This window comes from Camelina sativa, chromosome 11 (assembly GCF_030686135.1).
Source record: "Camelina sativa cultivar CO46 ecotype springtype chromosome 11, ASM3068613v1".
Lineage (NCBI taxonomy): Eukaryota > Viridiplantae > Streptophyta > Magnoliopsida > Brassicales > Brassicaceae > Camelina > Camelina sativa.
This window is the reverse complement of record NC_141890.1, coordinates 43889619-43916905: the sequence shown is the minus strand read 5'-3', so window position 1 is coordinate 43916905 and position 27287 is coordinate 43889619. Positions and strand designations below refer to the sequence as shown.

Sequence of the window (27287 nt, the reverse complement as noted above, 5' to 3'; positions counted from 1 at the left end):
TAAACATAAAACAAAGTATTACCAAGTTCTATTAATATTTCAAAATCACACTAGTTTTACCTAGTTATACTAGTATTACTACCCAAAAATTTAAATATGAACATAAACCCAGAATTCACAAATTATAATTCCAAAGCTTGTTAATTTGACACAACCTCCTTACCAATCGAACACAATAACAAAATACCTAGTTTTTCAACTTTCACGAAATCGATTTTGAGATAATAATTTGAGAAATAATGGATGAGAACGATGAGAAAAAAATGTAGCAGTTATTTGATTTTAGAATTTTTAAAAAAAATTATAAGTAATTATATGTTTGTGGATTAGATCCAATAGATATTGGATGGGTGGATAAAGTCCAGGTAATACATGTAATATTTCTGTTTTTGTTAGGGTAGTAAGGTAATAGGCATACTTTTTAAATTAAAAATAATTCTAAAAGAAATTGTTTTTTTGGAAGGGAGTTTTGAGATTTCTAAAAAAAAATTGTGGACTTTTGAGATGAAAACTCATTTTTTAATTGTATAACTTCTTAAAAATTATGAATTGAGATAATTAAAAAAATATATTAGACTTTTGGATGTTATAATTTTTATGGTTTTGGAATTGAAATTTTAATATTTAGAAAAAAATTATCGATAATAAATAACAAATACTATAGATTAATTCACTTATGCACATGACATACATCAATTCAAATTTATCAACAATAATTAGTTGTTGTATTTAATTACCTATAAAACTATCAAAATTTAATAGTCTATAAAACTATCAAAAAAGAAAATGAAATCAAAATTTAATAGCCTATAAAACTATCAAAATTTAATAGTATATAGAAATTGAAATCTTAAAAAAAAAATTAGCTATTTCTATAATATGTTTATGCAAAAAGATGAAGTTGTTTTTGTTCTGAGTTTGGGTTTTCACTAGGTGCTGCGTTCAAGGCTCTCTCTTGGAGGTGAACGAGAGATTAATCAAGCAACCTGAGCTTCTTAATTCGGTAAGAAATATGAGAAGAAAAGTTTGATAATTGTCTAACATATTCTCAAATTGATGTTAAAATTGACAAATTCACTCATTTATACGTCAAACTATTTATATAACAGATTCAAAAAGATGTGAGGCTAACTTTAAATTAATATGTCAAAATCTCTAATCAATTCTATTTTTTCTTTATAAGCAAGAAAAGAAAAGAAATTAGAGAAGACTCAAAACGATTAGCCTGCAAGACATGGAGCATTACTCCAAAGTATACCAGATCTTCTTCTTCTTCTTCTCTCTTTTCCACCAAATTTTACATAACACCAGATGGGAGACAAAGAACGACATTAGATCATCCATCATATACGTGATATATAACAAGCGAAAACATTTATGATTTACCACTTGACATAGTAGTAGCAAAGTCGGCAAGAATGAAGGTTTGGATTATTTCAGAGAGGACTATTATAGGCCAGAAACCATATCTAATGTCCATTATCATCTGCTTTGTAACCTACAAATTATTTAAAAATACAATCCCTATAATACGTTAGCTAAAAAATTCACACAAAATGAAAATCTTACACTTGCATTGCATATAATATATATATATCCTACAAAATCTTACGTCATGAAAACTAAGTGCTTAACATTTATTGTAAAACCCGGTACAGATGAGTTACATATAATACTAGACTCTGAAGACCAGAACCTTTAACATCGATAGGAAGCTTTGATCAGGAAGCTAGATAGACACATCAAGATTATTAGTGCCAGACGTCATAGCGATGGCCACTTGTTGCAAGAGTCCAGTCCCTACCAGAAGGAGACCAAGAGCCGTCTCCGAGTTGCATACACAGTTTCTCACCAACAATGGCTGCGTTTAAGTTAGATTCAGCTTTTAAAATCGCTAGACAGTGTTGCGCAGCCTACGAAGCCACTCGTTATATATTTTCCTAACAAAATGGTGAGTGTGATCAGTATTTGGAACTCGTGTTTCGGTTACACTGTTTTAGTGGAAAACTTTTTTCTAGCTTTCAGAACATAATGATACCAATCAATCAAACATGTAATATAATCATCACTCACCAGTCCTCCGGTAAGATGACGTCATGGCCACGGTAAGAAAATTCCATCATAAGTCATACATTCCACCATGTCCTCTCTCGTTGTCCCAGCACGATGATTGATAACTATATCAGCCATAGCTCTAACTTTGTAGTGTTTCATCTTACGAAGTAAGGATATCAATAGATGCTCAGAGCCATATGCTGAGTTTAGTACATGAATATTTGATCAAAAACTCTAATAAACAAAAGCTTATTAAGTCTTGGAAATCAATTTATTCTTACCTTCAGGTGCAAGACACTGAGGTGGTGATGGCAACCATGCAGAAGTAAAGACAATTACGTTGTCATGTCGGCACAGGGTTCTGTAAAACCGAAAACTCAAACACTGATCTGACGAAAAACGTGTTGGATTTAACAATTACCTGCATCCAGATCGATAGCATTTCAGATTAGATCAAACAATTAAGTGATATGCGTAATGAGACACAAACTAGTAAAGTTCTAGAGAGCAGCAAACCAATAGCCAATTATTTCCACCAAGATAACAAAATTATTGAAGAGTAGTAACATTTGCTTCAGGACGTACGGATAATTGCAACAATAGCAAAAATTCTCCAATTTTACTTACACATGGCTAGATAGTCGTGAAATCAGATTGGTAGAGGTAGCAGCTATATTTGTATTCTCAAATCGATGAATTAGTACTCACATCCTAACTTGGGTGTCTATAATTGAAGCGGATAAACTGAAATTTCTCCACGAGGAATTGAAAATCCAAGAATGTATCGAAGTCAGATAGAGAAAGCATGAAGTGAAGCAGCATTGAGTTCAAAAAAACTATAATAAGACGAACTCGATGGGTTTAAGCTTCCAACTCTTCAAATTCAAAGAGTTCGGTGTCAATAATGGTAATAACTAATAAGAGTGTAACCGTGTAGGACGAACATTGTTGCAAACTTGCAATGGCCCTACCCATTTCTCTGAAATTTTAATATTTGGTCTTTATTTCTAAAATTTATCCACTACACCCCATTATTTTATTTTGTTTTGTTTGGGCCCATATTTTTCAGGGTCAGCGTTCATTTAATATTTTAAACACCGAACTCTTTGAATTTGAAGTTGTTTTTAAAATATATATATTTATATTTATAGTTATATTTTTTTTGAAATTTTGATAGTTATTCTTCTTACCAAAAAAAAAACGAAATATCCACGTTAACTTACTAGTTTTTTACAAGGCTTCTTTTATCTTTCTTCTTGGCTAAAGACTTTTTGCAGATGAGAGTCTCTAAAACAACAAGTACTAATAACATCCAATTTTTAAACTCATGGTTTGATGGAGGGTTTATTTATAAACAAACCCTTTCCAAAAATAGGCGTATGCCGCTTAAATGCAGAGAAGACACGGTATTCTTTAGTAAAAGGCAAAATAATAGTTCGCTTTGTCTTCACTGCACGGCTCCGTGAATTCAGCTCGTGGGTCTTATTTATACTATAGTTATCTCTCTGCTCCTGAGTTTTAAGACCGATGTGGGATGTGAGACGTCAACTATGTAAGTAAATTGTAAAAACATCTATCATGGGTCTTTTTCAGCAGAATATGGGCCGTCGCTTGTTTATTTGTAAAGCCCATCAAAACTTTATTGATCTGCCACGTAGGAGAAAGCAACTAAACAAAAGATATAGAGAGACGATTTCCTTAAACCGGAGATTTAATCTAAGTCTAAACCGGAGAGTTCAACAGATTACGCTATGGAATGATTTGTCAGTATGGAGCAATGTTGAAGTAACAAAAGAGGTACAAAATGTAAGTTGATCTCGTCCCACATAGATTATACTCTTACAGTAATCAATGGTTCTTTATGGTGCGTATTTCTTGCATGACATATTTGTCAGCTCTTTGACTTTTATTGTTGCTCATCGACCCACGGAACTATTAAGCCTTTGAATGCATGATCTTTCAAGTCTCAAACTTCTCTTGTTCGCTGTAGATTGAACCAAAATTTTAGGGAAGCTTTAAAGTTAAAAGTCACCAAAAATACTCTTAACATGATCACATCCGTTAAAATGTATGTAAATAAACATTAATTTAAATTACTTATGTATATTTCATTGGTAAAACTTTAAACATCCCCAATGTAACAGTTCGTACCATGTAGTCAGGTAATGTGTTGTGTGTGGATTCGTAGTGGCCTTTGAATTGTTCGAGATCTTCTAGTCAAGCTTCTCTTGTTTTCCGTGATCAACATAATAAATTTTACCATCTCAAAACACGTTTCTTTGCCACACGTAGAATGGACCATATTATCACAGAAACTTCAAAGTTAAAGAGACCAAAAACGCCTAAATATACATCTGTTATTCGCCCATCTGGATTTTTGTAAATCGGAGAAAGTAATCCTTTTTTGTCATGATTCTTCAAAGTGTTTAGTCGATTAGAGCTTTAGAGAACAGATTTCATCACAACGTAATCCGACTATAAAGTGTTTAGAGAACGGATTTGTGTTTTACTTTGTTTATGATAATTGGCGTCTAGGTGTAAAATATTTATAGGGTCCTCAATTTACAACAAACAAAAATGAAAATTATGTTGACGTAACAATATATTATACTTCTTCATAAAACAACAAACTGAATTTGTTCTTTAATTAATCATTTCTTCTGTTTTCTTAAAATATTTTCCATAGCAATTGATATTACATAATTGTTAAATATTAATATTAAAACAATAAGATATAGTTATATATAAAACACTAAGAAGTATTAAAAATGTAATTATTTTTCTATTTTAAAGAATGTATTTTTGGTATTTTAATGTAAAGATATGAATATTTTACTTATTAAATTAGACATTAGATTTTATAAGTTAGTTTTGAAATATTTATAAAAATATTTATAAAAATATTTTACGAAAAGAGGTGGACGTCATTTAATTTGGAAAATAAGAAATTGTTTTAATTTACTTTTTAATGAAATATATAATGGTATGATTTGTAAATAATATTAAGTTATTAACTAATGAAAACAAATTGTAAAAAATGTATATCGAGTTCTCTAGCAGTGACACTTTAGATTTTTCACAAAATGCTTATCTATTAATAGATAGGGAAAGCTAGGAATTACATATTATTACACATTTTACTTTGTTTTTTTATTTTGATTTTGTACAGATATTAGAGGAAGATCTTTGAGATGGAATTTTGAAATTGAATGCCTAGAGTAATTACATGTGAATCGTAATTAGGTTGTTTCTAAAATCGGCTTAGTTAGAGATATTACAGAGAGTAATAACGCAAATATTGGTTGTGATAATTTGTTAATTTGAAAAAAAAAATTGTATGTAGAGTATTTATTGATAGTTGTTAGGTTATTTCCAAGAGGGAAGTTAGAGATTTGTGAGGAAGGAATATAGCAAATCTCGGCTGTGAGTTTTGGTTTTGTAATATTTTGTTTTTATTTTTTAAATTTTTAAATACAATGGCATGCATGTAAATAGTTTAGAACTCTAAAATATTTTTCAAAAATATACTTTAATAATGTATATATAAATAAAACTAATAAATAAAATTGTTGCGACTCAGATACTCGACTTTGAATAGATTCTGCCATGGAAGGGTGCTGTTAGACGCAGAGAATGGTTGAGTCCCTACCAGTATCTTTGGCACTAGTAGTGGGATGGTTGGAGTTATTGTTTCACTGCCTAGAAAGCAGTTTGCCTTTCTTCAGAAGATGCAGCGTAGAATGAGTGCGAGAATTGACGGTATTGGCGGTCTGAGCTACAATTTGTGGAGGTCATTCTGCTTTGAGAGAGGAGCGAAAATGTCTTCCATACTACGTTTTACTATGGCACAAAGAGGAAGGAGAATGTGCTGCATGCTAGTAACTTCATTGATGGGCATCTAACTGAGTCGTTCTTGGATCTGAGCCGGGAAAATAAGGAGGATATCTCCATATACATTGGTGTTCCAATTGAAGAATTGCTTAGAATAGTGGAGGAGCTCACTAGGCTTCATTGAGCCAGCTCCATGTAAAACTCTTGTGGTTATATACCCCTCCCTTCCACATGTACTCAACTCATTTACCATTGCTTGTCTTGCTAAACTGCAACTTAACCTTGAAATCTACGACATGTTATAATCTCCTTGGAGTTAGACTGTCTAGTTTATTTGTCGTAAGGAAGATTTACATAATTCTCAACATTTAAATAAATATCTTTCTTTCAAATAACATAAAAATGTTTAAGGATCTCTGAAAACTATAGCATTAAGACTGATAATAAATTTTAAAAATTATGTTTAAAGATCTCTAAAACCTAGTATTAAGATTAAGAAAAAAATTATGAAGACTAATATTAATTTAAAGAAAAACAAATGAGATATCTGAAAACTTAGAGCTAACTTTACGACCTGCGAAATGTTGGCTACAAATGTTTCCGCTAAATCCGTTCGTCCCTCCTCTTCTCAAGAATGAATGTAATCGCATCACTGAAGCTGTTAAAAGAAACATCATTAAAGTTGTATATATCACAGCTTCTACTTGCAATATTTAAGAGTTTTGCTCTATTCAAATACGTCATGGAAGATATTCATTCACGTGTATGACTTGGTTGTTAGAAGTTTTTATCATTTACAGTAATATTTTTTATTTCAAGTTTCTAGCATAATCTTACAACTTTCATCTATCTTAAAACCATCTTTTTTTTGCAAAAGCTCACAAGTTTGAGTAACTGAAATGAACATCGAAGCTATAGCAATGAACAAACTATACGTAACAGTTAAATAAAAAAAGGGGACCTGTCAGACCGCCGTGGGACCACCTCGGCAAGGTAGAACCAAGCCGAGTAACGATCCTCTACAGCACCGGATGCGTCCGAGGACAGATCGTAGCCGTTAATCACGCTCTAATCGCACGGTCATGGTTCATCAACCAGGGTTAAGGGCCTGTCTCCTTAGAAATCAAGGGAACAGAGGTACGAGCCTATAGAACAGATCCTGTTCAAGTAAGGTCGTGACCAACGTTGCTCTCTCAGCGTTATATATACAACAACTGTTTTTCCTAGGCGAGCGATGTGGGACTTTGCAGTACTCTTGTAATGTGAATTCCCCCTGTTATAGTAGGTGATGACCAAGGCCCACTTGTTTATTTGTAAAACCCATTCCCAACTTATTTGCTTTAAACCGGACGGTCGGTACACCTAATTATTTAATTTATATAATTTCCATTTTGTAACTTGGGAAGAAAGCTTTATGCAATTTTCCACTTACATTCTCATCTCTTTCGTGTTTCGACCAATCTACTTTTATATATATGCCAAGTCTGAGTAAAATGGAAAAGTTTATAATTCCTTTTAATTAGGCATTGAGAGCTCCGACAGGTCAAAGTATTTACAATAAAATTTAACAAGCACAAAGTAATCCAACTCAATATGAGCTAGTTGTACTTTATGTTTGAGAGCATTTTTATTAGAATAGTTACAAATTTACCAGAACCTTCATTCCAACGAGATCATTAGGCGTGGTACTCATATTTGGTGGCTTATAGTATCTAGACTATGTTCATACGAATACGAGTGGTGCCAATCTTGCAGAAGGACCATGTACAGAAAAACAAATGTGGTTTTTGCATCGTAGGTTTGGCATTCATCTTTGGGATATTTTGAAAGACTATTTTCTTCTCTATCTGATACATATTATTGATTGTATCTATTGAAATTTTGAAATGTGAAACTTTGGTGAAAGTCTCTACAGTCAAAGTTTAATTTTTACAGCAAAAGTCTCTACCGTCAATTAAAACTTTGATACCATAGAGCTCCATTTTCACAAACCTCATGGAAGAGATGCGAAATTTTAATTCTCTTGTTCATTTGGCTGTGCTGTCTGGGGTCCTGCTCCTACTACTTGTACTATTAGTTTTAGATGGCTTGTCCTTCGGCTCTTCGATGATTGTACCAGAATTGGTCTTATATACGGAAGCAAATAATAATCATCTGATATTATTAAACAATGCTTCTATAACGTTTAATTATTGATGAATGTTTCAGCTTTTCATTTTATACGACGAAACAAATAAGTCCACTTTAATTTGGTGTTAGAAAAGAATAAATGCAACAGATTTAAGTCACTGAATAAATAACTGTTTCAGTAAAACGTTAAAAGTCCAAACAGAAATTAATTTTGGATTAATTGTTTAAAAGCCTACAACTTGAATTAGGTATCAGTTTGTTAGAGTGTAAACAGTTCCATGTTTTCAATCCAAAGTTTGTCATCTATATGTAACGAACGAGTCAACGGATATGAAAGTGTAACTCGCTCTCGTAGTAAATGTACCGTATAAGTTTAGCTTGAGTTACTCTATAAATTGTTTGTTTCTTAGTATCACCAAACCATCTGAATCAATCAAATTAATAATTCTCCTCTACAGAAAAAAAAAAAAAAGAATCAATAATCACCATGGAAAGTAAGATGCAAACTCTTCTCTCCACGATTCTAGTAGTGTATACTTTGTGTGCCACTATTTTAGTGAAGCCGGGGCTGGCTCAACTCCCTACCATTCCTGTATTTTCTACTCCCGGCTCCCCAATTGATCTCGCAAAATGTTGGTCATCGCTTCTCAGCATTCAAGGTTGTGAAATTGAAATCTTCAAATCTGCTTTAACCGGTAAGTTTGAAAATGTTGGATCGACATGCTGCAAGGCGTTTACGGCAATTGATGCAAAGTGTTGGCCAAAAATGTTTCCATTGAATCCGTTCTTCCCTCCTCTTCTGAAGGATGGTTGCTCTCGCATCAAAGCAGCTGCTCCCTCACTTGCAACATCTAAACTCTCTATTATTCCTGGATTTTCTCTTCCTGGTTCTCCGGTTGATATCACAAAATGTTGGTCATCACTCTCTAGTGTCGAAGGTTGTGTGGCTGAGATATTCAAATCAGTATTTACAGGAAAGTTTGGTACTGTTGGACCAATGTGTTGCAAAGCGTTTTCGGACATAGATTCAAAGTGTTGGCCACATATGTTTCCGCTAAATCCGTTCTTCCCTCCTCTTCTCAAAGATAGTTGCTCTCGCATCAAAGCAGTTGCTCCTACACACAAGTAATGAAGTAGTTATGGGCTTTTTATATCAGAATGCATAATTAAATTAGGCTTATAATAGCTTCTAGTTCCAATATTCAAGAAGAGTTTCTTTATTCTAACCAGTCAGGGAAAATATTGTTCACATCACATGCATGTATTGTTATCTACACAATATTAAGAAATAAATTCTAGTTCGGCCTAAAGATAATATTTATTATCTTTTCAATTTTGGACGTCTCGTTTGCTCTGTTCTCAATGAGGTATCTTGATCTTGTAGACATCTTCATCAACATTTAACAATGAATATTATTCTCTAAAAACATATCCACATAAGAAATCAAACGATTATTCTAAGATGAGGTTTGTTGCTTAACTTTTTTCTAAGATGATCATAGCGTGGAACAAAAAGCGAAACAATCCCACAAGTGTTAAAAAAAAAAAAAGAACCTGTCAGACCGCCGTGCGACCACCCCGGCAAGGTATAACCGAGCCGAGTAACGATCCTCTGCAGCACCGGACCCATCCGAGGATGAATCGTAGCCGTTAATCACGCTCTAATCACACGGTCATGGTACATCAACCAGGGTTAATAGCCTGTCTCTTTAGAAATAAAGGAAACAGAGGTACGAGCCTATAGACAAGATCCTGTTCAAGTAAGGTCGTGACCATCGTTGCTCTCTCATCGCTTTATATACAACAACTGTTTTTCGTAGGCGAGCGATGTGGGATAAAATAATAGGAACTAGTTGTAAGAAAAGCAGATATGGATTGATACATAGGCCAAGGCCCATTTAAATATATATTTAGCTCACTATCTTATTACCCCATTATAAGATGTAAACCGAATTTAATCGGTAAGAATTCCAACATTTAAGCTGATTCAAATATGAGATATCCATCACAGGCTGGGCAATACGATTATACGAACATTGAATTTAAAAGTAAACTGAAACTCAAAGATTTAGGCTAAAAAGAAAAAAAATTGTGGGGATGAAACTACGTAATGGAATTGTAAACGAAATGAATTTATATTCTGAGTTACAGGTTTATTGGATTATGAGAAAGCATAAAACAAAAGCTGCAAACAAAAAAATAAAAGCAAAGTGGTAAATGTGTTGAGATTTTCACTTTTTATTTTTGTCTCAGGACAGAAACACAAAGTGGAACTTGGAAGTTGTCTTCGTATGTACTTTTTTATGAGTTTGGTTCCCACAGAGATACTCTCTATATTGCACGCTCTACACTCTTAACCACCGCTAAAAACGCACGTGACAGTGACTCTTCCCATTTTTGCCTATCTCATCCTCTAACTTCCTATAATATATAAGCATACACATACACCAAACGCAATGTGCAACGACATATATGAAATATTCATGATAAATCTAAAGGATTAGGATATGGTTTGTTTATTTAGAATCAAAAACAAAAAAAGATTGTTGCTTTTCTATTTAAAATTGTTTGCAAAAAGCTAAAAGAACTCACATCATGCACTTACACCAAAGAAAGCTGCGTTGTTGCCTTGTTGGTAATAAACACAGAGCATCTCTCTTCTTGCTTGTTTTACGTATTAAAAACCCCTTATTCAGTCGTTTGCATCTAATTTACGCGCCAACCCCTTATTTTTACGTATTTGTTCCAATATTTGAATTAGTTTATTATTTTTCACCACTTTTACAAAAGAATCTACAAAGCACAGACGGTGCATTTGGACTATAAACCAAATTTCAAAATATAAATTAAGGAGAAAAAATCTTAGATATTCTTGTTTTGTTATATAAAAAAAATCAAACATAATGTTTTGCAATTATTTAATAGGTAATACAAAGTAAAAGTTAATTACTTCATCTATCTAGTTTCTAATTATGATTTACGTACCGTTGATTAATTAATTGATCCACTAGGTTACCTCTCTAGTTCTTCCTCGCTTTTCACTTTATTACATTGCATTTACTTTATTAATTAATTAATTCAACCTAAAAAGAAAATACAAATCAAAGTTTGTAATCTAGAGAAAAAGCATGATTATATAAAAACACTATAATTGAAATCAAAAGTGATGTTTACTATTATTGCGGCTTTATAAAACAATAATTAGGTATTCGTCGATTAGATGCAAATGCAATGGATTAGTTCACAATGGGTCATTTATATACATATATATATATAGGATTACGAGGGTCTAACACCATCATTAGTGGGAGGAACGAAGAACGTTACTCAAAAAAATAAAAAGAATTATTTTTATTACAGATTTTCTTTTTTCATTTATTTTTTAATATGTGATCCACTAAATAAGTGATATTTGTCTCATTTCTTATGAGTATCGATTCTCAAATTGCTATAAGTAGAATCGTTACTCCTACTTTTTTCTTCTCTCTCATCTTTTTTTTTTTTTTATTAAGAGTATTTGTATGAGTAATCGTCAGTAATGATAGTCTAAAAATTGTTTTTTTACGATCGAGGTCTCTGTCTGACCGTCTGAATTAAGACTTTGCTTTCTGAAATTTTGCATAAAACACACACAATAAGATACGACGTAGGACCTACGTTAGATACGGTCGTGGGAGAGGTTAGATCCAGGTCTGAACCGGTCAATGCGGAGCCCTAGTTGATTTGATTCTCCACGTACAAAAAAATATACTAATGCTCACATCTGTTGTTTTCAGTTTCCTCTATCATACGCTCGACGTTCTCCACGCGCCAAAGTTCTTTTTCTTTTGGTTTTAACGTAGCCACTAGCCACAATCAAACTAACTCTTAGAACTTTACACAAATTATATTAACATCGACCAGAATGACTATAAGAAATTGACAATGTTGTCTACGGATGATGGTGAAAACATTAGAACTTTACACAAATTATATTAACATCGACCAGAATGAAAGCTTCTTTCTCTTAACCAGCTCGCTTGCATGACCTAATGCATCATAAAGGCATTAGTTTTATAGCAGGACTTGTGGGTGAACCGAAAGAAATGGACGAGTTTACGAAGAATCTAGTAAGCTTATCTGTTGCGCATGTTAAAGTTGAACGCAATCTGAATGAACCGCTGCCTTCGTCAGTTGAAGTGGTCCGGGAGAATGGTGAAATTATAACCATTGATGTCGAGTACCCTTGGGTCCCTCCCACGTGCTCTCATTGCAAAGAGATTGGACACGTCATTCGCTTCTGTCCTGCTGTTACACCATCATGGACACAGACGAAGAAAGCAAAAGAAACAAAAGAAACAAAAGAAATTGAGTCAAACACAGATAAAGAAGCAGTATCTACTAAGATTAAAGGGAAAGGCAAGTCTGACCCTGCTCTAGTTGCAACAAACCATGACTCCTGCTCCCCACCTTCCTCCTCTGCTCCTACCGTTCCTGGCCACCAAAATTCAAGCCAACCTTCACAACAAACCAAAACCGTTAAACAGACAAAACAATCACAAGTTGCTCCCTCTCTTCTGCCAACCCCAGCTATCAAAACTTCTAACCCATTTGATGCCCTCGCACCCTCTAACCAACCCCCTGAACCCACCCCTGAGGTCAACACCACTAACACCCCACCTTCCGAACCCAACAACACTACCAGCTTACCTTCTGATATGGTTATTGACCCGCCTCTTTGTATTATCTCTGGAGATACTCCTTCTGCTAAAGAAGGAGTTCCCCATAGTTCCTAACCTCTTACCTGTTCCTATGTATATAAAACCTTTTTGTTGGAACGTTCGAGGTCTGAATGACCCGGCTAAGCATCGACCTTTTGCATCCTGGCTAGCTATTAATAAGCCTACTTTTGGTGCTCTTTTAGAAACTCATGTTAAGGAACCAAACTAACCGTGTTATGACTCAAACCTGTCCTGGTTGGAATTATGTCTCAAATCATAACTCTGATGAAGATGGACGCATTGTGCTAATCTGGAAAGCCCCGGCAGATGTGACTGTTCTTCATCAGTCAAAGCATCTCCTCACCTGTGAAATCACAATACAAGGTGGACATCGATTCTTCTTCACGGCTGTGTATGCACCGAATTCGAGTGAAGAGAGAACTGACCTCTGGTGTGAACTCTTGCGGTTACATCAAAGCTTGATGCTTGACAACTTACCTTGGGCTCTTTGTGGAGATTTTAATCAGATAATACACCCCGCAGAGCACTCTAACCCGAGCATCAACCACTTCACTTCTCGAATGCTAGAGCTGAGAGACTGTCTTTTGCAGTTAGAGGTCTTTGACCTGAGGTTCCAAGGGCCTCTGTTCACCTGGACAAACAAGAACAATACAAATCCGATAGTGAAGAAGCTGGACAGAGTCCTTGTAAACAACCACTGGCTCACCTGTTATCCTGATGGTGTGGTCTCTTTCCTAGCTCCAGATTTCTCTGACCACTCCCCCAGTCTCATTAACCTCCATACACCCCTTCCCACCTCAGGCACCAAACCCTTCAAATTTTTCAACTTCCTCACCAAACACCCTAAATTTCTTCTCCTGATTAGAACTGCTTGGAATCGAATTGGAAGTACATCTCCTCTGGAGCCCTGTTTGTCCGCACTGAGCGCAAAACAAAAAACACTTAAAAGAGAGTTAAAAACACTTGCGAGAGAAAATTTTTCTGATATCCAAAATAGAGTTTGTGAGACTAACCGTTTGTTGCAATCTTTGCAGGTTCAGGCATTGACAACTCCATCACCCGCTCTATATGAACAAGAGAAGGAAATGCATACTAAGTGGATGTTTCTCAGAACTATTGAGGAGGCGTACTTCAGGCAAAGATCAAGAATAAACTGGCTAAAGGAGGGTGATCTTAACACTACTTACTTCCACAGAGTAATGCAGATGAGAAATGCGTTTAATGCCATCCGTTCTTTCACTTCTCTTTTGGGTTATGTGATTGACGACCCTCTAGAAATGAGCTCCCTCGCGGTAAACCACTTCAAGGCGCTGCTTGCACCAATAGTCCTGCAACCTGTGACTGTGCCCCTTGACTGGATTCAGAATACGATTGCTTATCGCTGCTCTCCAGACCTGAAGCAAGCAATGACAAAGTTACCAACACCTGAAGAGATAAGGCGGACCATGTTTAAACTTAATGCTAACAAAGCTCCGGGACCAGACGGATTTACCTCAGCCTTCTACAAAGCATCTTGGGATATACTTGGTGCCGAAGTAACGTCCAGCATCCTCCAATTCTTTCACTCTTCTTTCCTTCCCTCCGCGACCAATGCAACTATCCTTGCTCTACTTCCCAAAGTTCCTGGAGCCTCTATCATTTCGGATTTTCGTCCCATCTCGTGTCTCAATACTCTGTACAAGGTCGTTTCTAAGTTGCTAGTAGCAAGATTGAAGCCCATTCTCCCTGACCTGGTACAAAAGAATCAGACAGCTTTCATTAAAGGTCGTTTGTTAGTGGCGAATACTCTGTTAGCTGCAAAGCTGGTAAATGGCTATCATCACGAAAAAGGGCCTAAAAGAATAACCATCAAAGTGGATATCGCTAAGGCGTTTGATACGGTGAGATGGGAGTTTATTTTTAGCTGCCTTAGAGGCATTGAAGTACCGGAGACTTACCAGCGCTGGCTCAAAGCTTGCATCTGCACTCCTTCCTTCTCTGTAGGCTTCAACGGGCATGTACACGGCTACTTCAAAGGACTCCGGGGACTTCGCCAGGGAGACCCTCTCTCGCCTTATCTGTTTGTTCTAGCCATGAACTGCCTGTCAGCTTGCTTGGATAAAGCAGCAGAAGAGGGAAAAATTGGCTATCACCACTAATGCAAGGACTTGAAACTTACGCACCTTTGTTTTGCAGATGATTTGCTTATATTCACAGATGGGGAGGCATCCTCTGTACGCAATGTAATTCAAGTTCTGAAGGAGTTTGAAGCAGTCTCGGGTCTTGCCATTAGTATACCAAAGACGAGTTTTTTCACCTCTGGTCTCTCTCAACCTGAAACAGACCAAATAACTGCTATTACGGGAATAGCTCATGGCCAGCTGCCTATCAGATACTTAGGACTACCATTGTGCACAAAGAAGCTCACCTTGTTGGATTGTGCGCCATTAATTCAGCGTGTCAAGAGCCGGATCAACGCTTGGTCAACTAGATCGCTCTCTTTTGCAGGTCGTCTCCAACTTTTGAACTCAGTTATTGCAGGGATATCAAACTTCTGGTGTTCTGGATTTGTCCTGCCAAAAAAGTGTATTAGAACAATTAACTCTCTGTCAAGTGCATTCCTATGGAAGGGGTCAACAGAGGGACATCATTCTGCACGGGTCGCATGGGAGGTGGTAACACTAACTAAACAGGAGGGTGGCCTAGGGATCAGGGATCTACAAACTTGGAATACTGCATGTATGATAAAACTTATCTGGCTAATCTTCTTTCAATCTGGCTCAGTTTGGGTGGCGTGGTTCAGGCGGGTCATTCTCTCTGGCAACCTTAGCAGCTTCTGGACCAGAAAGTCAAACTGCAAACACTCTTGGTTAACCAAAAAGTTATTCAAGATTCAGGAAATAGTTTATGATTGGATTAAGATAAAACCAGGTAATGGAAAATCATGTTTGTTTTGGACTGACAACTGGAGCCAACTGGGAAAAATGACTACTTACCTCCAAGGAGACGAAATCTATCAGGTGGGCATACGTCGAGGCATATATCTCTCGGATCTGTGGAGGGAACCTGGAACCTTCCACCTGCACGATCAGACACACAGGTTAATCTCCATATAAATCTGTCTACTATAACACTAACAGATGAACCGGATACTTATACTTGGTGGATTAATGACACTCACAAGGGAAGACATAACACGGGAACTATCTGCTCTGCAATTAAGGAGGAAGTACCAACCGTACCTTGGCACTCCATTGTTTGGTTCGCCGGAGGAATCCCCAAGCATATGTTCTTGGTCTGGTTATTCATGTTGAACAGATCTCCCACCAGAGATCGACTGCTCAACTGGGGTCTGCAGGCCGACCCGATCTGTCTGCTCTGTGGAAGCTTCCCTGAATCTCGTGACCATCTACTGTTTGAATGCTCTCTAAGCTGGACGGTCTGGTCAACCATAGCAACTCGCTGCAGAATCAACCCTTCACGATCTTGGTCTAATACAGTGCAAAACCTCATGCAACTCTCTGGCCCCCGCATCTCAAGGAAACTGGCACTCTTAAGTTGGCAAGCGACAATCTACACACTCTGGATGGAGAGGAATAATCGGCTCCACTGTAACACCTTCAAGCCCGTTGATTTCCTAATTCGTCAAATTGACACCATCATCCGGAACAAAGCATCCAGCATGCGAGACACCAACTTGGAACAATCTCTCTCTCTCTTACACTTGTGGTTCTCAGAAAGAGGAAGGGCGATACAAACAACTTCACAAACCTAATTTCTTGTCGTGATTCAGGTGCATTGAATGACTTTTCATCTGTCTCCAGAAAAATAATGGAGACTGGTTTGAGGCGGTTATTCTCAACCGACAGTCTAGTTCATTTTCAACAACTGGTTCAACATTTGGTTCTATTTTAATTATGGGTTTGTAATTTATTTTCTTATCGGGTTTCCAAATTGGATTTCGGCTCTGTAAAACATTTGCTATCCTGCATTTTAAATTGAAAGCATTTTAATAATAAAAAAAAACATTATAATTAGTTTCAGTCAATAATTTTATTGTTTTACGTATGAGCGTGAGAAGATAGATGGATGGCGCGTGGCTAATATGACTGAGTTAGTGAGAGAGGGCAGAGGGGACGTGAAGAGTGTCACAGGCGGAGAAAGCACAGTCCCGCGATTCGTGCGGTTCGCTTTCCTCACGACTAAGTGACGCACCGACTCACTGATCACGACACGTGCGCACGTGACCCCCCTCTCCTCCCTTCTCCTTATCTTTTCTGAATAATTAATAATAATCTACTATAGTTAGTTTACATTATGCTATTAATTAATTACATACTTTATAGACAGATCTCAGTGATTAGGTTGTCTATTATTCTTCAATTTGATAAAAGTTTATCTCTATTCGACTATACCAATATTCTCCGTTGATTATTAAAAAAAGTAGGACTGTGTAACAATTCATTAGAAATTTAGAATCAATTATAGTTAGTTTACATTAGTCAAATTGGTCATTATCGCACATACCTTTTACTTTGGTTAAAAACTAATATTCTTTTTGTAACAACATTATTGTATTTGTTTTAAGTTCGATGGAAACGTGCTTATGTTTTCTTCGAACTTACGGATACTAACTAGTTTTATACATATTTCTTCTATATAAATTTGTATTCTACTATCTTTAATTTGAAATCAAGATTAGTTTTAAATTTTCTAGTAATTATAATTAAGAATTTGTTGTTTGTTCCCGTTGTTTAGTTACGTTATTCATTTTTTACTTTGTAAACGTAAACTCTAACTGCAATATAAGGAAAGAATAATATGATGCGAAAACATGTCAAATGATTAGACCTAAAAAAGTCTTATTAGAAAAGTTGGGAAAAAACAAGACATGAGCACGACACAGTAACTTCCTAACTTCCTTAATCACCTTAATTTGAAAAAAAACTAACTAACTTGTTACCTGAATTTCGAAATTATTTGGTAAATAAAGACCAAGTGTCGATAGCTCAACTCGTAAAGATTTTTTGGCAAAGTTTAAAAATCACCAGTTCAAAAGACAGTGCTTAAAAAAGTATCATATAAAATGCTCTAATCTCTAACTAGAAATAATGTACGAGTTTATGTCTGGAACCTTTTAGTAATTCGAAAAAAAAAAAATGATTAAACAGCAAAATATACATATACAATCTGATATCTGGTTCCAGTTCCACCATCGACCGTGGCATTGGCGTGCCTTTTTAGCTCTCGCTTAAAGTCTGTTATGCTTTCTCAATTTTTGATATTCTCCACTAGATTTTCTAATTTTCCTCAAACATTCTTTTTTATTTTTGTCAACATTCTTCGAACATTTACTTTTTGTAGGTTAATAGTTTTACATTACCAAAATGCATACGTATAGTTTTAAAAATATTATGCTATTTTCAGTTAAACTGTATCACTTAGTTATATTTGTTCATGCGGAATTTATCATTGTTAGGGAAATATTTCATATATTTTCCTTTGGAGTGGTCCGGTCACTAGGTAATAAAGCAAGCCTTAGGTAAGTGTGTGGTGATCAAGTTCAGTTTTAAGTGGATGTACATGCATCTTGTCAATAAGAAGGCCAACAAATAACATATAGTCAAGTCATGTTCTTCACAATAGACATGCATATCATCTCGAAGCTTAGGTTATAGCTAGTTTTGGACCGGATTCTAACGATGTGCAACCCAATATATATATATATATATATGTTAATTAACTGAAGAAGCATACATTAAACCGAGTTTTGGAGCTATTTCAGTTTCTTTTGCTTTTTTTTTTATATTGAAACTTGCGCATGAACCATTTTGTGAGATGGAGATGAAAATGGTCCACACTTGATTTCCTTGAGGTCGTAATATATGTGGGAGAAGAAGGGTAAAATAATAACAATAAAAAGGAGAGAGAGAGAGATGGTAGTGAGTGATGAGAGGGGAAAACAAAAACAGAACCACTTTTGTCATCCCTCAACACCTACATTTGTCTTGCTAGCCAGAAAGAAGATAATACTTGTCCCCACCCTCTCCATTTTGCTTTTTTTTTTTTTTCATTTGACAAATATGCAATTTCGACAAAGTTCATTCATGTTTTAAATGAAAAAAATACCATTCTAAATCAAAACTCATTTTTAGAATTTGTTCAAAATGAATAATTTTGCAGTTTATAACATTTCTAATTAATTCTAGGATATAATAATATACTAGTATCCATACAAGTGTAACTGACTATAATTAAAATAGCAGGAAAATACCTGAACCCCAATTTATAAACTAATCAAACAACCATGATTTTGTTAAAAAAAAATATTTGTTAAAAAAATACTCAGTTAAAATAGTAGATTTGTGATAAGAAAAGAAAAAGAAAAACTTAAGAGGGAGGTATTGGTTTAGGATTTAGAAAGAATTTTAATGACTTTAAAAGTTAGGTAAAATATGTTATTATTCAATCAAGACTTTTAAAAACTCTTAAAAAATTTGGTGTTATTGGTTGTGGATTTGTAAAAAATTATCTAAAATCTTGATAAATCTAGTGTTATTGGATTAAAAGTTTTATAAAATCATTAAAAGTTTTATGTTATTCAAGTAAAACAAAAGAATCTTGGATTGTTAATGAATTCAAATTTTATATTATTGGTTTAAGATTTTATATCATTTCCTTCATAACAAAAGTCATGAAAACTCTTTCATCAAATAAAGAGATTTTACAAGATTAAAAAAAACAAATCATCAAAATTTTAAAAAACTTCCTAAACAATCTCTTAGAATCCTTCATTTTAACTTTCAATTTTCTATGATTCTAACAATCAGCGAGAACATAAAATCATTAAAATTTTTTCTAAATCCTAAACCAATACTTCCCCTAAATGTTAGTAAGAAAAAATAGGTGGACCAAATAAATATTGATGAATGCAAAATCGATAAGTGGAGATGACATTATGACAATGGTGATAAACCTTAAAAGAAATAATATATATATATATTTATGGATATTCCAACAAATTAAAAATAAATATAATATATCCCTAAACGGCTAAACCCTAACTTGTCGCCGGGTTTTCGATTAACATAATTTCTCTCTGTACACTAAAAAATAAAATAAAGAAGACTCAGAACAAATAAAAAGAACGAACAGTAGTGAGAGAAACTAAAAGAAGGAGAGAGAGAGAGATGAGACTCTGTGGTTGACAAACTCTTTTGCTCTCTTACACAGAGAAAACAAAAGATAACTTATTTTCTTTTCTTTTCTTTTCTTCTTTTCAGTGGTACTGCTCTATAGTAGTTTATAATATTTGGCAAAGACAGACTCTGTCTGAAGAAAGCTAAAGACTTGTGATGATTCTTAACAAAAGAAGTTGTGTCGTCTTTGGAGACTTCTGAAGTGGTTCTTTTTTTTTTTTTTGAAGTGAGAGAGAGAGAGATAAAGAAAGAGAGAGAGAGACATGGTGGGTTCAGGAGTTGGAGGAGGAGATAGAAGCAAAGATGCTGTAGGAATGATGGCACTTCATGAAGCACTTAGAAGCGTCTGTCTTAACTCCGACTGGATTTACTCTGTTTTCTGGACCATTCGTCCCCGACCGTACATACACATCCCTCTCTCTGTTCATCATTTGTTCTCTCTCTTTCTCTGTTTCTTTACCCCCCTTTTTGGTTTCTCTTTTTGATTTCAGGAGGGTCCGTGGTGGTAATGGCTGCAAGATTGGTGATGAAAGTGGCAGCTTGTGAGTCTTCTTGTCTCCTTCTTCTTTTGCTTTTTTTTTAAGGACTATGAGAGACAGAAACAGAGTAGCTCTGTTTTCAACCCAAGATCTCTTTTTCCTATAACAAACTTTTTTCTTTCTTGTCTTTTTATTCAAAAGGATGTTGATGTGGGAAGATGGGTTTTGCGGAGGAGGAAGAAGTGGTGAGGATCTTTGTGTGGAACCAGACATTGAAGGTGAAGATCTTGTCAGAAAAGCTTTCAGCAAGATGTCCATTCAGTTATATAATTATGGAGAAGGGTGGGTACTGGGTAGGTGTTATATATAAGTAATTATGGAGAAAGATAATTAGAGTCATTATATAAACACACCCTAATAATAATCACTTTCATAATTAGCTAAAGATATATTAGTTATATATACTACACACACAAGTTATGATCTTGTTGTGATGTTTTTTATATCTGCAGATTGATGGGTAAAGTTGCTTCTGATAAATGTCACAAGTGGGTTTTCAAAGAACCATCTGAATCTGAACCAAATCTTGCTAATTACTGGCAGAGTTCTTTTGATGCTGTACGTTTCCTCTAATCTTCCACAGATCTTTTTTTTTTTTTTTTCTTGGTTAGATGATGAATTTATGATTTTGATGGTTACCTTACACTTAAAGTCAAAAAAAATTATTGCAGCTTCCTCCAGAATGGACCGACCAATTCGAATCAGGCATCCAGGTCAATTATCAAACTTCTTCTTTGGTTATTTTTTTTACTGTTACTTGATCTTTACCTTAACACTGTTTATATTTGACCAGACAATTGCTGTGATTCAAGCTGGACATGGTCTGTTACAGTTAGGTTCTTGCAAGATTGTGAGTTTTTTTTTTCTTTCTCTTATTGTTTCTTACTTTCTTATTAGCTACTTCCTCTTTTTTGGTTATGTGGTGTGTGATCAGTCATTGTTTTATTTCTTTAGATTCCAGAAGATCTTCATTTTGTCTTAAGGATGAGGCAAATGTTTGAATCAATTGGTTACAGATCAGGTTTTTACCTCTCGCAGCTCTTCTCTTCAAACAGAACCGCGACTCCATCTTCTTCCTTGGTTCCAAACCAGTTACCTCAGTCTCAAGCTTATAACTGGGGATCACACTCTCCATTGTTACCTTCCCCTAGCTTTCAGAACCAACTACCAGCAGCATCAGCCCGATTCGGTTTCCTTCAAGATAGCAATGCACCTCCTCCTCAGATGCTTCCTCCAATGGAAGAACACGAAGATGACATCAAATGGCCCAATGGTTTGTCTCTGTTCAATGCCTTGACTGGCCGTGCAGATGAAGCTAGTAGGCTTTTGTTTAACCAGGAGCAGCAGAACCCGATGAATGTCGAGAACCAGAACGAGTTCTTGAGCCTTGAAGGTCATCATCATCATCCTAACAAGTTTAGAAGAAGCTATACGTTACCAGCAAGAATGGATTCTTCATCATCATCAACCTCGCTCGATCAGCAACCACCACTGGAGTTTAGGAACAATAACTCCGGAAGCAACTCAGGTTTGTTCCCTGACGTTATGGAGACGTTCTTGAGGTGATTTGACAAGTTCAAGATTCAGGGTTAAGGACAAATTTAACGGAAAGCTTTGGATGCTAAGTTTTAGCTTATGGTTTCTATAAATACATGAACTCTGTTCGTTGTTTCTTCCTTGTTGTTGTTGTTATTGTACCATATTGTCTGATTGTTTTTGCTTTTATGTCAAGAACTCTTTAAGCATTTGAAGATACTTTAAACATTATTGATTTGGCCTTTTTAAAGTCCTAAAATACAAAGTACAGACACATTTTTCAGCTTCAAGATTGATCTTGCCCTTTAACAGTTCCTATCTCACCCACTGTCACATTCTCTTCACTCTCATCTTCGCCGCCTGCAACCGTTGCTGCCTCCTCTGTGGGAGCGTCTCCGCTCTCTTCCTTGGCTAAATCTGTGGCTCGTTTTAACCCTTCTTTTGCAGTATCTGCTGCATAGCTGAGTGAAACATCAGGTGCCTTAGCATCTGTACTTGTCCCCATGGCCTCTTGTCTTGCCTCGTTCATACTCGCAGATGACTCTCCACCTCCGTTGCTTCCCTGGAGAGAGTGTTCATGCTTATCGAGTTAGCTGATTAGGTTACAACACAACAACTGTATCACAAATAGGCAAAAGAGAACATATATATGTTTATATTTCTTCTCTTACTTGAGCGGTGAAGCAACGAAGAGTGTTGTTATTGTAGTGTCTCGGCAAAGCTCTGTAGATGTTTATCATTCCTCTCTTGCCAATAAACAAAGCCGCCATTTTTTTGATACAGACATCAGAACACGACTCTGTTGTTACATTACATATACTTTACACAGGTACTTCAGGACCAAGTTAGTGTCCAGAGAAAGGTACATGTGGCTTCTCAGGGTGATTGCCAGTGTCATACATAAGGATTGCCACATGAGAGAAGTAAGATTCGTGTGTTGAGTCAGAAAAAAAAAGGTTCATTGCTTTACATGTATACCCCAAGTTTCTTTGGATCAAAACCAGTGATCTACACTCTTCATTACAAAGAAACTAAGAAAGCTCCTTTACAAAGGAGTTTTCATTGTTGTTGAAAAGACTCCATGGGAAGATCTTCAAGCCAAGCCACAACCTCTTCAATCAACGGTCGTCTTCTAGGTTCATGGTCAATGCATCTGCAAGCAATCTCTAACATCTCCAAAACAGTTTTCTCGTTAACATTTTCGCGTATTGTTGTATCGATAAGCTCAGCTTCACGCTTCTCGGCCTTCATCTGAAACACCCTTGACACCAAATCTCTGCAGCTTTTCCCTTTACAGACTTCCACAGGTCTACGCCCCGTAACAAGCTCCAAAAGCACAACACCAAAACTGTAAACATCTCCTCTACACGTCGCAATCAAAGACTGGCTATACTCAGGAGGAATATAACCCAATGTCCCAACCAAATCAGTAGTCACATGAGTATCGTACGGCCTAAGCAACCTCGCTAGACCAAAATCCGCAAGATGAGCTTCAAACTTCTCATCTAACAGAATGTTACTAGATTTCACGTCCCTGTGGATAACATTAGGTTCACAGACCTTATGCAAGTAAGCAAGCCCGCGCGCTGCACCTTGAGCTATCTTCAATCTCACATCCCATTTGAGAGTCATATTCCCGTCCACCCGCTCGTGCAACCAATAATCTAAGCTTCCATTCTCCATAAACGAATAGATAAGCAGCCTATCGTTTCCGTGCTTGCAGTAGCCTTGAAGAGAGACTAGATTCTTGTGTTCCGCTCGAGACAATGCTTCGACTTCCGCTTGGAACTCACGTTCCATCTGCCCGCAGTCACCAGATAGCCTCTTCACCGCTGCTTTCGAGCCATCAGGGAAATTAGCTTTGTAGACAAGACCAAACCCGCCGCAGCCTATAATGTTAGCCTGACTGAAACTGTTTGTAGATTTCAACAAATCCTCAACACTCAGATCCTTGCATCCGCAGCTATGAAATAGCACAATCTTTGATGGCCCGAGAGGTTTTGGAACACCGCTGATAGTTTCCTCATCAACGTCATTGATTCGATCGTCAGCGTCTTTTCTTGAAATCCTTAGTAGAATAACAGAAAGAAGCAGAGTGATCCCCACGGCAAGACTTATGGTGAGTAAAACAATGCTGCTTCTCCCGAACCTTCTGCCACTGTTGTTACTACGTGAAGAACCTTTCGGATTCAACATGTTGCTCATCAGAACATTGCAAGGAGAATCAATAGTGCGACAAAGTCCTAAGTTTCCTTCAAAGCTCGAGTGTGGGAAGCTGTAGAACTGACCTCCAGATGGGATCGCGCCAGTGAGACGGTTATAAGCAACGCTGAACCTCGACAAGAAAGTGAGACTCTGAAACGAGAGAGGAATCGAACCGTAGAGATGATTGTACGACAAATCAAGAACCTCTAAATTGTCAAGCTGTGAAATGGAGTCAGGTATTGTCCCTGTGAAGTTGTTCCTGCTCAAATCCAGCATGTGAAGCTCTTTCAAACGTCCCAACTCCGGCAAGATCGTCCCGTTGAGGCGGTTATTGTTCAAATAGATAGATGGCGGGAATCTTGAAACTTGGTTATAGGGAAGACCGCTCGAGCTCTTGTTCCGCTTGACATAGAGAGGTATTCCGGAAGAGTCAGTCATCTGAGAAGCGGTGCCGTTTAGATGGATCAGATTCTTGAGCTCGGTTATGGCTACAGGGATCTCTCCAGTTAAAGTGTTGTTTGAGAAGTCTAAGTAGAACAGACTCTCCATCTTACCAATCCAAGGAGGGATAGTTCCATAAAACCGATTCCAAGAGAGATCAAGAACTTCTAGCTTCTTGCAATTTAGTAGCCAGCTCGGAATCCGACCCCTAAGACCGCAGTTTCCGAGGGCTAAAATAGCGAGGTTGTTGAAACCGGTGACATTGCTTGGTATCTCCTCGCCGATGAAGTTCTTTGAGAGGATAAGAGTGGAGAGATTCCTGCAATGTTGCAGCACATTCATCGTCTCAGAGAAATCCACAAAACTGTTGTTGGATAAGGACAGGAACAGGAGAGACTTCAGATTCTTGAAGGTGTAGGGGATTTTGCCACTGAACTCGTTTTTCGCCAAACTCAAGATCTTCATCTTGGGACAATGGCCAAGGGAATCTGGAAGAGGTCCGGAGAAATGATTACTGGCGAGATCGAGCACGCAAAGATCGGTAAATACAGTGAAGTTGAGATTGATAGAACCGGATAATGAGTTGTTCCTAAGATCAAGCACCCGTAGTTTTGAGCATTGAGATAAGCTTGGCGGAAACTTGCCAGAGAGCTTGTTGGAGCTTACGTCGAGGTGTTCCAATCGAGTGAGGTTACCAAAAACATCCGGAATTACACCAGAGAACCGGTTTTCAGAAATCAACAGAGACTTAAGACCAGAGAGGTTGCTCAAGTTCTGACTTAACTCTCCGGATAAGTAGTTTCCAGAGACTGATAGCTGCTCCAACTCCTGAATCGTATAAAGAGAGTCTGGAATTTGGCCAGTCAATCTGTTGCCGTCAACATGGAGCCGCTGAATAGATTTGCTGCAATTGTACAAGCCATCAAGATTCCCCACCAAACGATTCATGGACAAATCAAGAACCTGAATCTCACAAGATGAGCTGCAGAGTTCAGGATGAATCTCACCCTCGAACACATTGTTGCTTACATTAAGCATTACAAGACCAGGAAACATTCCAACATCTGACAGATTCCCGCTCAGCGAGTTGCAGGAAATGTTCAGCGACTGGATCAGCTTTAAACTGGAAACCGTTCCAGAAACTGACCCTGATAACAGATTATGGCTCAAATCAAGAACTTCAAGCTGCTCTAACTTGGAAATCTCCGAGGGCAATTCGCCTTTGAGCTGGTTACGAGAGAGATCAAGTAACCGCAGCTCACTCAACTCTCCTAAAGAACCAGAAACCGCACCTTCCAAACCCTTTTCAGAAAGAACCAACTTTGTAACTCGACCAGAAACATCACCCCCCTCACAAAACACACCATCCCATTCACAACAACGTGAATCGTCTAACCAAGATTCAGTAACAGAACCATTCTTCAACGATCCTGCGAACTCCCGGAGTGCAGATAAGTCGCTGGGGTGACATGTCAGGCTCACAGATGAACCAACAAAGAAGGCAAAAAGGAGAATGATCACCATGACTAAAACAAACAGAGAACAAAAGTCTTCTCTGGTCAACTCAAAAAAAGATTACTCAGATAAAGACTACAACGTCCATAAGGCCACATGCTCATGTCCCAAAAGAATCAAGCTTTCACAACTTGTAGTTGAAGCAACATTGTGTAAGCAAATTGAAATCAGCAACATGTATCTTCCTGAAATCGAATCCCAAGAAACAGTATTGAAATCAAAAGCAGGAAACTAAAACAGACAACACTCAAAACTTACAAAAAGCTCGATCGTTAGTTAATTAAAGATTAAAACTAAAACGCTCACATCCCAAAAACCACCTCGAAAAAAAAATCAAGAATCACATACTATTGAAAGACTTGTAACTTAAGCAAAAACAAAACAACTCAAAATAAGAGTAAAGTAATCACCTTTACGCAGCAGCTTAAGCAATCTCACCAATTTTGCCAGCAAAAAACCCTTAATTTACCAATTCACAGATAAAGTTAAGAGCTTTCGAGTTCACAGCCGCCACTGAAACATCGACAAGTTTGCAATTTTTTTTTCAAGGGGAACGATAATTCCAAAGATTTTGTTTACAAGGGTTTATAATAATGTGTCATTAGAAGAAAGTGCAGGTCTTTTTCAATCAAGAGACAGAACCAATCTAAAAAAAAGGCAGATAGTTGGGATTCAAATTGTCAATGTTTTAACTTTCGAAATCGAATTGATAGAAACAGTGATGACGACGAAACAGAGAAGATTTGAGAGAGAACACGGAAAAAAAAAAAAAAAGTAAACTTCTTTCGTTTTCTCAAGAACAGTGAGAGAGTCTCAAAAGTCTTGTGCACCTCCTTAACTTAATTTTTATTTTATTTTTGTTCTGTCACATTATTTAATTGCCAATTTAAAATTTACTAGTACTATTTAATTTTGTGGACAAAATCCTGCAAAAGTATTAATTGCAGTTCACAAGTTTATATATATTCTAGAAATATAAAAAACCTAACAGTTTGACCATAATTATTTATTCACATTAGATTTAATTTAACAAAAATTAAGAATTGTTTTTGTTACAAATCTTAGATTTTTTTTTTTTAAATTTGGGGAACAAATTATTAGTGGGAAACAACAATATTATTTAGTTGAAATAAAGT

General features: G+C 36.5%; 4 protein-coding genes, 3 non-coding genes and 1 pseudogene across 10 annotated transcripts; 3 read left to right on the top strand and 5 right to left on the bottom strand.

Annotated features, from left to right (window-relative positions):
* Window positions 1–3395: 3395 nt before the first annotated feature.
* LOC147935408 (U5 spliceosomal RNA) lies at window positions 3396–3515 on the bottom strand. Its single transcript, XR_015573235.1, has one exon. It is a non-coding gene; the product is annotated as a U5 spliceosomal RNA (small nuclear RNA).
* Window positions 3516–6844: 3329 nt separating this feature from the next.
* Window positions 6845–7063, bottom strand: LOC147935407 (small nucleolar RNA U3). The gene has a single exon (XR_015573244.1). It is a non-coding gene; the product is annotated as a small nucleolar RNA U3 (small nucleolar RNA).
* Window positions 7064–8445: 1382 nt separating this feature from the next.
* Window positions 8446–9326, top strand: LOC104725910 (uncharacterized). The gene has a single exon (XM_010444662.3). It carries the CDS (start codon window positions 8504–8506, stop codon window positions 9143–9145), a length of 642 nt encoding a protein of 213 aa, XP_010442964.1. The 5' UTR covers window positions 8446–8503; the 3' UTR covers window positions 9146–9326.
* A 241-nt stretch (window positions 9327–9567) lies between these two features.
* On the bottom strand, window positions 9568–9786 carry LOC147935406 (small nucleolar RNA U3). The gene has a single exon (XR_015573250.1). It is a non-coding gene; the product is annotated as a small nucleolar RNA U3 (small nucleolar RNA).
* A 2315-nt stretch (window positions 9787–12101) lies between these two features.
* LOC104728863 (uncharacterized) lies at window positions 12102–15590 on the top strand. The gene is made up of 6 exons (XM_087472969.1): window positions 12102–12773; window positions 12920–13462; window positions 13772–14617; window positions 14721–14796; window positions 14913–15391; window positions 15501–15590. Exons 1-6 carry the CDS (start codon window positions 12102–12104, stop codon window positions 15588–15590), a joined length of 2706 nt encoding a protein of 901 aa, XP_087329095.1.
* Window positions 15591–19767: 4177 nt separating this feature from the next.
* Window positions 19768–22221, top strand: LOC104725908 (protein RICE SALT SENSITIVE 3). Of its 3 annotated transcripts, none has more exons than XM_087474289.1 (7): window positions 19768–20315; window positions 20407–20457; window positions 20596–20747; window positions 20907–21012; window positions 21126–21167; window positions 21248–21304; window positions 21409–22221. In XM_087474289.1, the coding sequence occupies exons 4-7, from the start codon at window positions 20911–20913 to the stop codon at window positions 22018–22020; spliced, it is 813 nt and encodes a 270-aa protein (XP_087330415.1). In that variant the 5' UTR covers window positions 19768–20315; window positions 20407–20457; window positions 20596–20747; window positions 20907–20910; the 3' UTR covers window positions 22021–22221. The 3 variants fall into 3 exon arrangements, with proteins under 3 accessions (XP_087330415.1, XP_087330416.1, XP_087330414.1); XM_087474290.1 differs by having other exon boundaries at window positions 19784–20315; window positions 20596–20672; XM_087474288.1 differs by having other exon boundaries at window positions 19784–20315; window positions 20596–20736.
* On the bottom strand, window positions 22192–22791 carry LOC104725909 (uncharacterized). The gene is made up of 2 exons (XM_010444661.3): window positions 22662–22791; window positions 22192–22552 (listed from the first exon to the last, which is right to left on the bottom strand). Exons 1-2 carry the CDS (start codon window positions 22758–22760, stop codon window positions 22277–22279), a joined length of 375 nt encoding a protein of 124 aa, XP_010442963.1. The 5' UTR covers window positions 22761–22791; the 3' UTR covers window positions 22192–22276.
* A 114-nt stretch (window positions 22792–22905) lies between these two features.
* Window positions 22906–27031, bottom strand: LOC104725907 (phytosulfokine receptor 2 pseudogene; annotated as a pseudogene). The gene is made up of 2 exons (XR_015571951.1): window positions 26562–27031; window positions 22906–26336 (listed from the first exon to the last, which is right to left on the bottom strand). The product of XR_015571951.1 is annotated as a phytosulfokine receptor 2 pseudogene (transcript).
* Between the last annotated feature and the right edge of the window lie 256 nt (window positions 27032–27287).

Coding starts and splice junctions, on each gene's coding strand:
- LOC104725910 (XM_010444662.3), top strand. CDS start 8,504: ATGGAAAGTAAGATGCAAACTCTTCTCTCCACGATTCTAGTAGTGTAT.
- LOC104728863 (XM_087472969.1), top strand. CDS start 12,102: ATGGACGAGTTTACGAAGAATCTAGTAAGCTTATCTGTTGCGCATGTT. Junction 14,618..14,720: donor TCGCTAAGGCGTTTGATACG/GTGAGATGGGAG, acceptor CCTTCTCTGTAG/GCTTCAACGGGCATGTACAC. Junction 14,797..14,912: donor GACCCTCTCTCGCCTTATCT/GTTTGTTCTAGC, acceptor TTTGTTTTGCAG/ATGATTTGCTTATATTCACA.
- LOC104725908 (XM_087474288.1), top strand. CDS start 20,179: ATGGTGGGTTCAGGAGTTGGAGGAGGAGATAGAAGCAAAGATGCTGTA. Junction 20,458..20,595: donor GGTGATGAAAGTGGCAGCTT/GTGAGTCTTCTT, acceptor TTTATTCAAAAG/GATGTTGATGTGGGAAGATG. Junction 21,168..21,247: donor AATTCGAATCAGGCATCCAG/GTCAATTATCAA, acceptor ATATTTGACCAG/ACAATTGCTGTGATTCAAGC.
- LOC104725909 (XM_010444661.3), bottom strand. CDS start 22,760: ATGGCGGCTTTGTTTATTGGCAAGAGAGGAATGATAAACATCTACAGA. Junction 22,553..22,661: donor TTCGTTGCTTCACCGCTCAA/GTAAGAGAAGAA, acceptor CACTCTCTCCAG/GGAAGCAACGGAGGTGGAGA.